General features: G+C 41.2%; 1 protein-coding gene across 1 annotated transcript in view; it reads left to right on the forward strand.

Moving 5' to 3' along the window:
- The window catches only part of kiaa1109 (KIAA1109 ortholog), a 69,337-nt gene that overhangs the window by 36,435 nt on the left and 18,493 nt on the right, over positions 1–14,409 (forward strand). Inside the window, 21 exon segments of the mRNA XM_051077932.1 lie at positions 429–627; positions 1,648–1,911; positions 2,293–2,386; positions 3,711–3,761; positions 4,465–4,671; positions 5,201–5,436; positions 5,730–5,974; positions 6,080–6,185; positions 6,749–6,846; positions 7,024–7,212; positions 7,312–7,480; positions 7,952–8,163; positions 10,055–10,253; positions 10,398–10,457; positions 10,625–10,851; positions 11,461–11,637; positions 12,212–12,342; positions 12,449–12,572; positions 12,729–12,841; positions 13,343–13,433; positions 13,838–13,897. Of these exon segments, the coding sequence (XP_050933889.1) occupies positions 429–627; positions 1,648–1,911; positions 2,293–2,386; positions 3,711–3,761; positions 4,465–4,671; positions 5,201–5,436; positions 5,730–5,974; positions 6,080–6,185; positions 6,749–6,846; positions 7,024–7,212; positions 7,312–7,480; positions 7,952–8,163; positions 10,055–10,253; positions 10,398–10,457; positions 10,625–10,851; positions 11,461–11,637; positions 12,212–12,342; positions 12,449–12,572; positions 12,729–12,841; positions 13,343–13,433; positions 13,838–13,897 (3,252 nt within the window).

The raw sequence follows: 14,409 nt of genomic DNA on the forward strand, positions 1-14,409 counted from the left end.
AGAACTTGAGAAGTGGTACAATCTTCTCTGGAAACCTGTCTAGCTGGATACTTATTACAAGAAAAGTTACTTTGCCTTGGCAGTGGGAACATCAGCTCTAAACTTTAAGAAGTTAAGCACTTCCTGGATAGAAGAGGCTTTTATTAAAGTGATGTTGACTGACTTCAAGCACTTTCCTCAGGTATTATCTGAACCAGGTCTCTTAGAAACCTCTGTGTCCTGACATACCTTCCTATATACTGAGGTTACAGATATCTGTTGTCAGCTGTGACAGCTTACAGCCTCATAACTGTACTGTTACAGTAAACAGTCGGGTAATAAATAAGACACAAGTCAGCCAGGCTGCTTATTTTTGCCTTCAGCCCTGTGATGCATATTGTGACATTTCTGTTTGTCTCATAATGTGAAATATTGTATAATGTCTTTAGGTGTCGAGGAAAGGCTCCCGTGACGTGGCGGACCACATGGCAATCCAGATGGACGACTCTGACTCCATCACAGTGTCAGAGCAAAGCGAGCCGTCGGCAGAATGTTGGCAGAACATGTACAAGCTGCTCAACTTCTACTCCCTCATCTCCGATCCCACTGGCATCCTGGAGAAAAGCTCCCCAGAGAACTGCCTTTCAGGTGGGAATCAGCTTCCAGCAGTCAGCCAACGCTTTATTTTTGTCCTCTTTTCAAAATCCTGCACTTTACTTTCGGCTTCACTTTCCACTTTTTACCTCCCATGCCGTTTTTCCACACATTATTTGCACAAGATCTTGCTGTGCTTTTTTTCCCTTCTTCTTTCTTTCTTCTAGGCAATTTCCATTTTTTTCCTTCTTTACATCTACATGCTCTGCTTCATACAAGCCTTCCTCTTACATCCTACATTGTTTTTTGACACTTAATTTCTTTCTTTGCTTATTTTTCCCTCCTACATTCCTTTCCTCCTGACCCAAAGGACACATCTTTTTATCTGAATTGTTTTACTGCAGTTTAATTCTTCATATGGTCATATTTAGATATATATTGTTCACATTTTGGTCATCTTTATTTGTGCTAATATTACATACACTGTATGTTTTCCTCTTTAGTACACATACAAAATTCCTAATTTTGCTTATCTGCTGTTACTTTGCACACTGCTATAGTTCATGTAGTCATGTGTTCATCTTCAATTATGTATTCCTAGTTATCACATCACAATGCAGTACTCTGATGTGTCATATTTAATACTTCCTAATAGCAGCATTATTTTTTCATTTCTAGTCACTTCCCCATATTAGCTTTCTCTGCTGTTTTGACCTCACATTCCCCTGAGGGGTTCATTAAGAATAAGAGAGCAGCTTTTAGTGTTGGGACAATGTTTCAACAGAACACACCTTGTTTCAGTGAAGGAGTCGGGTTCCTTAGGGACTAAAAACTTGCTCAGTCCTTTTTTAAATTTTTGGTGCAGTTGTCATCACAAGCCAAATTTAGGTCATTCAGATACGTCTTTAAAAAAAACAAAAAAAAAACTGCAGTACAACAAAGACTGAAACATGGTGTACCAAAATAATTCCCCACAAATAATGTCTAGACCTAACAGGTGACAGGGGCATTATTTTGTGATATGTAAATCTGTAACACATGGCATCAGCTTACATTTACATATACTGTCTGCAGAAGGTGGGCGTCGGCCATCAGAGCCGCTCTGCAAAGTGATCTTTGAGAACGAGCAGCAGGACCCCACCACGCCCAACAAGCCCCCGGGTGCAGGCGGGAGGCGACGCAGCCTGGTGAGCTCCGAACCCCAGCACGTCACACTCATAGTGTTCGGTATCGGCATGGTGAACCGCACCCACCTGGAGGCCGACATCGGTGGGCTGACCATGGAGGCCGAGCTCAAGAAGATTCACGGAAGCTTCACTCTGAAGGAGAAGATGAAAGGTAAGGCAGAGATCTGTGTGTGTGCATGGTAATAGGTTAGTGTGTTGTATTAGCTGCTTTTTACTTTGCGCTGACCTTAATTTCATACTTCATTATGGAAAAAAATATTACTAAAGCTGTAGTTGGAATGATTTAAGCATCAAAGCCAGTCTTTGGTTGATAAATATATTTTTAACTACAACATCTGCAGCCCTGAAACCTCCTCTCTTCTTCTGTTAAAGACTTTAAAATTTTAATGATACAAAATAAAACTCTTGTGTCTTGATTTAATGACTAACATTTCATAACATAATTGAAAACTGGTTGGTTGATACGACAGGTAGACAGAAAAAAAATCATTCTGTTTGATTTAATTTGCCTTCTTTGGTCATGTGCCCACAGACATCCTGCACCAGAAAATGACAGAGACATGTGCGTCGGCTCATATAGGAGGAGTAAACATTGTCCTGCTGGAGGGCATAACTCCTGACATCCAGTACGTACAAATTCTCCTTCAGTTCAGTCAGTCAACAAAGTGATTTCACAATTATTAAAACAAATTAAGCCTTGAACATGTAGTTATACTTTGAAGTGCAACTTCACCTAACATTTACAATAGAGTGTATTGATCCTCTCTCAGGATGATGGCTTGTTGATTGAGGTTTTATTGTATGTATGCAGTAATGTTTCTCAGATTAGTCTGACATTTGTAATAAATTGCACTAATGTTTTTTCCTCTTTAGCTAGTTAATGATTTTTGGTACTTTGATTCAGTATTCTTTTAATTTTTGTGGTACCTGATGGAAATTATTTGATTTTAACTGCGCTTGCTATCATATAAAACTCCATAAGAATTACAAGTAGGCCAAAATGGCTGCATTCTTTCTAAAAGATACTCAGTGATCAGATAATAATGAGAAACTAAGGAAGAATGACTCGCTCTGACTTACACACGGATGCTTACATGTTGAGCGTACAGAAATACCTTTAAAAATCCCTGAGTTTAAACTAAAAAGCGGGAGCAGTATTTTTAACGAGCGCTGGCGTTCAGCGACTCCTTTACAGCCAAGGTAATTTTTAACAGCAATTTTTTTTGTTGTTTTTTACCGCAAGCAATTTCCTCAAAACATAACCACCCTAATCAGGTTATCAGCCTCGCAGTCATGCATTCAGACAGGCTGATGTATCTCCACACTGCTTTGATTCAGTTTAGAACTTGCGATGCTTCAGTAAGGCATTTTTCTCACCTCATTCTATTTAACAGATGCTCCCGCTGTGAAAATAAAACTGAAACTTGATCCTATTTTCATACAGTATGCTCCAAACTGTGTTTAAAATTGTATATGCCAGACAACTTGGCACTTTGTAGTCATTACTGATGTGTAGAATTGCCCAACATTAAGATATAAAGAAGAATGATTGCAATGCTGCTCACATATTGCCCTACTTGCCTGTTTGATTCAGATGAACCCAGCATAACCATAACCAGTGAAGAAATATAGCAATTAGCAGAGATATTGTCTTCCAGATGCGCTTTAAGTATAACATTAAATTTAACCCTGGTCCTGTGTGATGGCTCAGCTTACCCCAGCGTTTTAAACACCTGATTAATCCAGAGCCTTGTTATCAGAAATGAAGCTTGAGCAACTAAAACAAAACACAAATTCAGGGCCTCAGGTCTGAGCACCACATGTGTGCCTCCTAAGTGTTCTTACTTGTATAAAACTGTCTTATGCTGTTTTAAGAACTGTTTCACATTTTCCTCTGCTCTTCTTTCTTTTGTACTTTTCCTTGGTTTTCTCTTCCAACTACTTGCATAGACTGGAGGATTTCCCAACATCTCCCACCAGCACAGCTAAACAAGAGTTTCTGTATGTTATTATTGCCATTTAAAAGCCCACATGCATCAGTCAAATCAAAAATATAACTGCCCTAACTGTACATCCTTCATTTGTCTGAGTCAACTGTCTGCCCCATGTATTTTTTTTACGTTTCACAAGACCTTTCTTGTTAAGAGTGTTTAAGTGAAGCCACTTTCACTGGTTACCTAAGGCCATTCATTCCTGGTGATTGTGTGAGAGCAGAAAATTGGCCAGTTTCACTTTTTTGAACTCAGTTGTGAATTTCATGTGACCTCATTCATGTAGTGCTCCTTTCCTGATGTTTTTGGTGTAGAAAAATACTGAAATATCTCACAGTCTGTCTGATATTTCAGCGTTCTCTTTCAGGTTCAGTTGATAGACACATGCATAAGCCATTGAAATTTGTAAGAACTGTTGTATTTGCCACAAAAGCCAGGATAAGAGACCAGGCATTCAGCTGTCACAGTGTACAATTCATTACCGTATTCATTCAGAGTGGAACGTGTCTGTGTCATGATTTCTCATTCTACCTGTGCCAAGAAAACTGAATGCTTTCCTGAATCTGCATGGTGTTTCACTGTTTGACGTCCTCTCAGTAATTCCACCCTAAGTTGCACATTCATTCACACTTCCACATCAACTGGAGGAAAAGGAAAAAAACAACGTTTTTTTTTTAGTCCTTTCACTCATTCCACTTCACTCTGTGTTTCAGAACCGTGGTCAAATGCAACATCTCCAAGTCACAGGCCTTATACAGCGCCCAGCGAGGGCTGAAGACCAACAACGCAGCCGTCTTCAAAGTCGGGGCCATCATGATCAACATCCCCCAGCACCCGGCCACTTTGCACAGCATGATGGTCCGCAGCTCCCACCAGCTCTCCAAACAGATCTCTGACCTCATTCGCCAGCCCTCCAATGTGTATGTCTGCCTCGTTTATCCCTTGAGAATAAATGAGAAACTGACTCTAAAACGATGCACACTTGTAGCTACATTTAAAATTCTACATTTTAAATACCTGTCAGGCAGCACGTAATGTCATTAGATTGTAATCTATACTTAGTAAAATCCTCATAAGAAGTCTTTCATCTACATAAGCGACAGGTTACTACAGTGTACCCACTCTGTTGCCTGCTTTCAAAGCCTGCATGTGGCCTGTTTCCATGGTAATGTTGAATTATGTTAATATATTTATAGAGTTGTAGGTGTGCTTAGGATATTAAACAACTTTCTATAATTTGATATTCACTGGAATAGAAGCCAGTATCTGCAGAGCTCTGCATAATAACACACTCTTAACTCAATCACTAGATGCTAAATCCAGTCCAACTGTTAATGATGGAAAAATGTGTCAGTAGTGCACTTCCTTCACATATTCAGAGTCACCGCTTAAATAGTTAATGACCCAGTTCTGATTGAGTGAATGTGTTGTTTTTCTCCCCCCTCACAGTCAGCCTCCAAACAGAGAGGACACCCCGACGCCGCAACCCTCTGACAAAGCGTCCAGCATCAATCAGACTCCCGTAGAGGCCAATGAATTCCCACAGCTTCCCGAGGGCCTAGAGAAGAAGCCCATCGTCCTTAAGTTCAGCGCCATGATGGACGGCATCACCATCGGGGCCGCCCTCCTGCCCTCGCTGAAAGCAGAGTACAAAATGGGTCGCGTGAAGAGCCACGGCATGACCGGTGTGTGCAAGAAGACATCTGATTCATTTCCATTTCTAAAAGAATCATAAGAGAACAACTTGTTTTTCCCTTGAGATGGCTTTTACCTTCCTTTGTGCTTCAGTAATATCAATCTTCTTTCTTAAAAAGGCAGATTTTGCTCCTGATATCTTCTTTTTTATTCTTAGAATATCATAGAAATACAGTTTTTTCCTTGCCTGTCTTTATTATCAGTGTTGAGTCATACTGTGTCCCTGCAAAAGAGCACACTGTAATATTATGCTTTTTCCTTCTTGTACTTCACTTCCATTTAGGGGCACAAACCAGTTTCACCTTTGAGTTGCCAAACCACAAGCTTTGCTTCCAGTCAAAAGTGTCCCCAGTGGACATGTCCACCATGCCACCATCAGCCAGCTTGACGCTGCCTCCGGTCACCATGTCGGGAGAGTACATCATGGAGGACCACGAGAGCCACTCAGACCAGGGCTGGGCGCCGGACGACTTCCCAGCAAAGCAAGGAAACTACCTACAAGGCAACTACCTGCGCTGTGTGGCTGAGGTAAGATGATCCTCATGGGAGATTTCACATTTATATTCCAGGACAATAAGTAAAATCTAATTAGCCACTGAAATGCACTGCATAATTGTCTTCTCTGATGTGCAGATTGGTTCATTTGAGCACAACCTGACCACAGACCTGCTCAATCACCTGGTCTTCCTGCAGAAGGTTTTCATGAAGGAAGTCAATGAGGTTATTCAGAAGGTGTCAGGTACTGTAACAGTGACCAGTACACACTTTTACTTTTTCCCCTTACTACAAACTTCAATCATTTACAAATTCTAACACAAAACCTACTCATATCTGTGGAACCTGTACAGAGCATTATCCTTTTCTTTGTTTCCCCACTCTGATCAATAAAATTAATCTAATCTTAAACATCTGACTGTTCCCCACAGTATCCTTCAGGCTATAGCCGCTGCTTAAGTCACTGAAAAAAAAATCGTCTTCCCACACAGAACAATGCCCAAGGCGCTGGCACAAATCCAGTCCTGTTCATTTCCACAACAGTATTGATAGTAATTTGTTTAACTCACTAAGCTTGACCGATGTACCGCAGAGATGGAGAACTGGGAGTTTTCCACCATTTTATGGTAAAGATTAATGGTGTAGACCCTCATCTGAGTATTCACGTCAGGGAGGAGTCTTTAGGTGTAGCTGATGCTAGACCTCACACATACTGAGTTAGCAGTCAGACAACATAATCCCACTATATCACATGTTGCAGTCTGTGAGAGCTTATGAGGTTGACTTGTGTACTTTCAATGCATGCAGGTGGAGAGCAACCCATCCCACTGTGGAATGAGCACGACACCTCAACTGATGCAGACAAGCCAAAGATCCTGCTGTATTCACTCAGCCTCATGTTCAAGGTATTTCATGTTCATTACTTTCAATATGAATCTGCAAAATTGCATCGGTTACAGTGGGAGAAATAACCATATGTGGATTTTGTTTTAAGAAGTAAAACTAGTAAAATGTTTTTTGTTGTATTTTGAGTGTCAGTTAAGCTTTGAGGAACTGTCTGAATGCCATGTTTTTCTTCACAGGGGATCCAGATGACAGCAACCACTCCTTCCATGCGAGCCGTGCGCTTTGAGACAGGCCTGATCGAGCTGGAGCTGTCCAACAGGATCCAGTGCAAGGCCCAGCCCGGAGGCAGCAGCAGTTATCTAAAACTGTTCGGCAAATGTCAAGTAGATCTCAACCTGGCCCTCGGACAGATAGTCAAGCACCAGGTGCAACTCAGCCTCACACTGGTCACTGTTTTCAGGTAGGGTGTTTTATCCCAGATGGTGGATGGTTAACTGACCCCTTTTTCTCCTTTCTCTTCACAGGTGTATGAAGAAGCTGGCTCAGACTTCCACCAGGTGGCATACTTCAGAACTCGGATCGGCCTCCGGAACGCTCTGCAGGAGGAGATCAGTGGCTCTTCCGACAAGGAAGCTGTACTCATCACACTCAACAGGCCAATTGTTTTCGCCCAGCCTGTGGCATTTGACAGAGGTTCAGTTTACTTTTTGTCTACATCACACCTAATATCAAATGTTAAAACCGGTCTTATGTACCTCCGTAAACTATTGAAGTCTGTTTTACACATTTCTGGATCATGTTCTTCAGAACAATTATCTGTTGTTAAACTAAAAGACAGAAAAATCTACTCATGTTTGACATGAAACTTTGCTCTGGTCGGTTAGTTTCGCTGTGTGGGAAGAAAGTTGTGACCAATCCCCACTAAACTTGTTTGTTGACACTGACACTGAAGACATTTTTGACTCAGCAGGAACCTGCAAGTTTTGTATTTGACACTGATTAAATATTCTACCAATTCAACACTGGCTGTAAGAAAAAAAGAGGGCATGTTGATGGAATTGCATCTGATTTGCACACATGACAAAAATCAACCACTGACTTGGTTACATGACCTTCACAATCCAATTTTCTGCTCTTCCTACCCCCCTGTGTGCCCTCCTGCAGCTGTGCTCTTCTGGCTGAATTACAAGGCAGCGTACGACAACTGGAACGAGCAGCGCTTGGCCCTCAACAAGGACATCCACATGGCCACAAAGGAGGTGGTGGACAAGCTGCCAGGCATCCAACAGACCTCAGCTCAGGCCTTCAGCACCCTCTTCCTGCAGCTGACTGTCAATGACCTGGGCATCTGCCTGCCCATCACCAACACATCCCAGGTACACAGCTATGCTTGGTTTTGATGCCCCAAAGTTAATATTTTTAGTATTTTAATACTTGAATATACATTTTGATTTTGAATGCAAATAATGTTAACAGAGGGAAAAAATCTCTTTGAGAGTTTTGTCGTCTTTAATTGGCATTTTACCATCATTCAGTGTTAATTATTCCACATATAAGCCATGGTTTGCTTCCTTTAAAAGAAAGTTGTTTTTGAGCGTTTTAAATAGTTTTCATTCATTCTCTTTTGTCAGGAATTTCAGTCTAGCTAAAGTCAAAAGTCAAAGTAATAAATAATGTTTTTTTCATCTCCACTGGCAGCAGCTGCTGTACCAGTGTTCATGATGTTCATTTTGTTTTTATCAGTAGCCTTGAGAAGCACAGTTGCCATCTTGTTCTTTCTGTTCCTAAAAAGAGCAGTTCTTCTGTTATCACCTTGGATATCAGTGTTTCCCCTACCGCAGCTGCTTTTGGGCAGGCTACACTCCCACTAATTTGCACCGCTCTCAGTGACCTCAACATTTTAATCTTTTGATGCGAAGCAAACAATATATATGCCCAACATATGTCAGAGTTACTGTAGCTTAGATTTAGTTAGAAAATTCATAAGAGAATAATGGCAGTGCTGTGGTTGTTTTTTGTCCACAACATGAACCTTTGATCCAAGATAAATGCATCCCTGCACTGTCTGCTACTGCCTCCAATGACATCCTTTTTTCTCTATACACTAAGGGGAAACACTGGATATTAATGAATGGTCCATATCAGTTGTCTTCTTATACTTACAGCCTGTCCATAGCGATGAGATATACCAGCTGTTATGTCACACTTATTTTCCATAGAGAGGACAAGTACCAGCTACGGAGGGCATCCACTCTGAAGCTGGGGCCAGCACATCAGTAGGCCGCCATAAAAATGCACAAAAAGTAACCTACAATTTCTTACATCTCTTGTGATGGCTTGTTGTGGGGCAATGACTTAACTGTGATCAATACTCTTCCATGCCACAAATACACTGCATCACAAGTGTTTAAAAATAGCAGGTCACATCACTTTGTAAAAGATCAAATTCTCCTCCACAAAGCTGGCATAACAACTAATGAAGCTTGAGCTGGTGTCTGAGGTGTTTTGGGTGTGTAATTACTAAAAAGAGGTTATGCCAGTTGGTATCAAGAATATTCCTTATCTGTTGCTAAAATGTTAATATACGATTTTTCAGGCTAATCTTTCGGAGACTGCCATGAGATTGTATGTGCAGTAGTGCACATGGCAGGCTCTGTGTCTACTATTGTAACATAAAGCATGTGGACATTTGAAAATTACCTGGATTCCTGCAGTTAATTGCCCCAAAATTGTGGTCTGACTTTGATTCAGGTCATAATAATAATAAATAATTGGAGAGTCAGGAGCTAGTCATGCAGTTACCTGCCTCCAGTTATGACTGAGATAATGATTAGACGGCTATTTTTGGGACAAATGCAGAGTTAATCCAGAAATTCAGGTAATGTGGACAAATCTTTTCCAATCCTGCAATTAAACACAATCTAACAAACTGAAAAGCTTGGTAACATTTCACTTGTAGGTGCATTTACAGGGCCAGTCCTTATTAATGATCTCTCATTTGCAGATTTTGCAGAAAGCATAATTATATTATAATGTCTTAATTAGAAGTAATCTACCAAAGTATTACTTATTTAAATGCTCAGAAAAATGACTGCATTTATCATAATTGTATTCAATTGACAAAGTGCTTATACAGTAAAGCAGAATGAAATGTTACCAACTAAATGTGCCTTTTCCAAACACATGGAAGTGGGTTCTTTTTTCCATGTTCTTCAGCATTGCTCGAAGCCTGTGTAACCCCCTGCCCCTGCCCCCTCCCTCCACTAGGCCAACCACAGCATAGACTTTGATGCCGGCTCAGCCCTGGTCCTGACCATCGAGAGCACGCTGATCACCGCCTGCTCGTCCGAGTCCCTGGTGAGCAAAGGCCACTTCAAGAATTTCTGCATCCGCTTTGCAGAGGGCTTCGAGACCTCCTGGGACGACTGGAAGCCAGAAGTGCGAGGAGATCTGGTCATGAACGCTTGTGAGTGGCGCATTGCATTCAAGTTTAGAATTTGAGAGATTGATAACCTGGCTTCAGTAGGTAGAAACAGAATTCTTCTGTCTCTTTCCATCCATACGGCATCTCTGAATTATTGACTGTTCACTGTATGTGGTCTGTATACAGGTGTAGTCCCTGATGGTACATATGAAGTATGTTCCAGGACTACAGGGCAACCCTCAGCAGGCAAGTTCTTTTAACTAAGCTATAGTCCATAAAATATGGATCACACCCTAGAGCTGCACAATAAAAATGAGACGACTGTCTGAAAATTTTATTTTGCATTAATTTCTTCCGTATCCTCTGTTATTCCTGCTTTCTTCTCCCTCCTGGCATCTTTTTCCTCAAAATAGAAAGCAGTAGTGCTGGTACCTGGACCCTCAATGTGCTTTGGAAAATGTGTGGTATTGACGTTCACATGGACCCCAACATCGGCAAGCGGCTTAATGCTCTGGGCAACACGCTGACATCACTGACAGGCGAGGAGGACATAGACGACATCGCTGACCTGAACTCTGTCAACATGGCAGACCTCTCAGACGAGGACGAGGCTGACACCATGTCACCCACCATCCACATGGTCAGTTAATCATGGGTGCATGCACTCCTTAACATTTAGTATGGTGTAGGAAGAGTTCTCAAGTATTATTGTTAGATTTAGCTGTTGTTATACAGACATTTTCAATGTAACGTTAAGACAAATATTCAGTTGTCAGTAGTTAGACCAGAGGTTCTGTTTTGTGACTATAATTAGGAAGTTCTCAGAGGAGAACAGACTTGCAAGGTATACAAGAAAAAACATTGATCATAAGTAGTGAACTTCAGCTGTTGAGCTCACTACTGGTGGTTGTCACAAGTTCCAGGAATAGTTTGGCATGTAGGGAAGTACACCTGTTTGCTTTCTGGCAACATTTGAGCAGAGCCAGGGCCAGTGTTCCTTCCTGTTTCCAGTATTTGTGCTTGTTTAAGCTTGCCAGCTACTTGTTTAGCTTCATATTTACTGTACAGACATTAGACTGACATCAACTTTCTTATCTAATACTCAGCATGAAAGTGAGTAAGTGTATTTCCTAAAATTTCAAATGACAACCTTTAGATATTTCATCAATACAGTTAACTTAAAGCTTCAGAGGGTGAAGTCAACCACTCTTCCACCTGTCCATCCATGTGTCCCTGCCGTTGTTTACAGAGTCCAGGGAGCCAGTTCAGCCCTCGGCTGACCTTAAGGAAGCGTCTGGTAAACCACATCCTAGGCCTCAGCCCCAGGCCTCAAAGTGTATCTGTCCCTGCCGACTACTTAAACTGTGCATCGCCTCGCCTCCGAGCAGGCAGTGCCAGGCCCCAAAGACCTCTCTCCTGGGCCTGTGTATGTAGCCACACGCAGTGTTAAACTCTTCTCTGGGCTGACAAAATCACTTGCAAGGTGGCGTTAAATCTCAGTCACCTGTTGTTAATGGATGAAGGTTGTGGATTCCAAAATGCTGAGCAATGCTCCTTTTAGGCTTTAGCTAAAGAGCATGATAATAGAGAATAGTGTTGCTTAGCATTTGCTCTCACTGCCCTCCTCATTAAGCTTCAATGATGGGTGACATGAAATAAATTAGTGTTAAAAAAAACTCTTGTAGCAATAGAGCTGTAATTTTTCCTCTTTCTCACTTTGAGTGGAATGGTGGTGGTGGTGGTGGTGTCCCCTGTTTTGTGACATTTTGTGTTTCATCACCTGTGGTGTGTGGACTGAACTACATATAACCTATTTTGATTGAATCAAAACAATAAAAATAACTCCCCTTTAATCACAGATTTGGGAAGGATGCAGTCCTCTTGACAGCAGCTGCCTGCCGGAAATCTTTCAGGCAAAATGGTTTTGGGGTTTGATTGTGTTGTCGTCAGTTTTACCAGATATATGTGTTTTGGTGTGTATCACTGGTCTGACCCAACAGGAGACCATTGACCCCAGAAGGCAGATGGTGATGGGGAACCAGGTGATTGACGCCCGAGGGAGGAAGTTCACCAAAAGGGTGGTGGACATCAGAGAACTGAACGAACAGGCCAAGGTCATCGACGACCTCAAGTAAGATTTGTTTTTCACTCACTTGTTCCTTTGAAGAAATGTCTTGTACTTCATTGCTATCCTGTTAAAACAATCAACTGTCAACATCTTGTTTTCATAACCACAGGAAGTTGGGGGCCAGTGAAGGAACCATCAATCAGGAGATCCAGCGCTATCAGCAGCTGGAGTCTGTGGCTGTCAACGACATCAGGAGAGACGTCAGGAAGAAACTGCGTCGCTCCAGCATGAGGGTACATGCTCATCTATTTTCCACCCCCCCAATTAGCAATGTGTTTGCTTCAGCAGTCTAAGCACCGTCAGCTTAAAATAAAACAAAATAATGACAGAATGTGGGTCTCATTTATATTTTATGGGACCCATTTTTGACTGTGTTTGTTCCTCTCTAGGCGGCCTCTCTAAAGGATAAGTGGGGTCTTGGCTACAAACCAAGCTACAACCGCTCCAAAAGCATCTCAGCAGCAGCAGGCAGACCACCTCTAAAAAGGATGGACAGACAAAGGTAACAGACGGTGGCAGGAGTAGCCACTTTCCCTGGCATCATATTATCACAGAAATGGCACCATTAAGGGTGCTTCATCTAGCATTTACTGTAAACAAACAAGACCGAGTAACCTCTGTCTCTGACCACTGCTGCTGACATTATATGTTTTTGAAACACATTTCCCATTAACCCTCTCACAAAGAGGATGCGGTGACTCACAAATTAGAATGCAGTGTAGAGGACAGGAAGTGTTCATTTCATTTGTTTACGGTAATTATGCAGATATCAGAATTAATGCAGTAATGATATTAAAACAGTTCAGAAACTGTAAGACCTTTGGCTGTGGAAACACATTAACTCCGGGGTGAAATGAATAAGCGAAAACAACTGGAAATAAATTTGATGAATAAAAAGGGAAAAGTATCTACTCTAACTAACTGTGAGCAACTTTATATTGGACTAGTGTCACTTAACACTTCACCTCATGCCACTTGGCACGTCATATTTCTGTGTTCAAAGTTCCAGAATCGGGGATGTGGATGATTTACCGGATATCCGTGTGGATGCTTCATCTCCTGGACCCCGGGTCACCTTCAACATCCAGGACACGGTAAACTTACTTACATGCTTACAGAACAGAGACAGCTATAATATAGTAAGCATTTTTTTTTTTTTTTTTACAGATTTAACCGCACTGTAAATTGTGCTGTCAAGACATTTGTTCTAACCAAATCAATATTTAAGGCAGTGATAAAATTAGTTCGATTTTTTTGTTGTAGTTTTGACAGTTGGAATATCATCATCTCATCCCCCATTTCTGTGTGTGTTTGTTCACTGTAATTGATCTCCATACTACACAATATTTACATGATACTGTGACTCATGTCATACATTCATGGGTTTTGCAGTTTATTTTTAAAGACGGCTCCAAGGGAGGGACCATTGTGCACTAAGGATATTTTGTTTTCTGTTTTGGATGAGCTCCTTTTTAATAACTCTTTTGTTTAATTGAAGATTAATAATCAGGCCTTGGACTCTGCAAATTCACCTGTCAGTCCAGGAGAGGTATTCAAGGTATATGGTTCAAATTAAAATACCTAAAAATTAACAAATTAAAACACCTAACCAACACCAACAAATACTGATATTTCCTCTTCTCCTCTGTGATTACCTTAACAATGTTGATAGGATTTTAAGTACGCAAAATCAAAACAGGATGATGAAATACTGAACTGAATATTGAACAATCTGGTGCTACTTTGCATAATAGCTTACTGTTATCCTGTGTCCCTAGCTACATGATGATCACCTGGATTTATATTTAATGTGGCACCAAATTCAGTCTTTAATATTTTGTTGTTGATAGAATACCAGTGATGTTCCATCAGCCACACAGGTATGTGTGATAGCTGTTTGTCCCTGATTTTATTGAATAACCTCATCACAAGCCATGTTTTCAGAAATGAATTTGCTTGTATAATAGAACTCACCAATCAATAATGGAGAGGCACATTCTCATCCTGTCTTGAAAGCACATAAAAATCCAAATCAACTTTTCTTCAACCTTAATACATGGACTGATTTCT

The sequence above is a fragment of the Lates calcarifer genome, linkage group LG19 (assembly GCF_001640805.2).
Source record: "Lates calcarifer isolate ASB-BC8 linkage group LG19, TLL_Latcal_v3, whole genome shotgun sequence".
In the NCBI taxonomy this organism is placed as follows: Eukaryota; Metazoa; Chordata; class Actinopteri; family Centropomidae; genus Lates; species Lates calcarifer.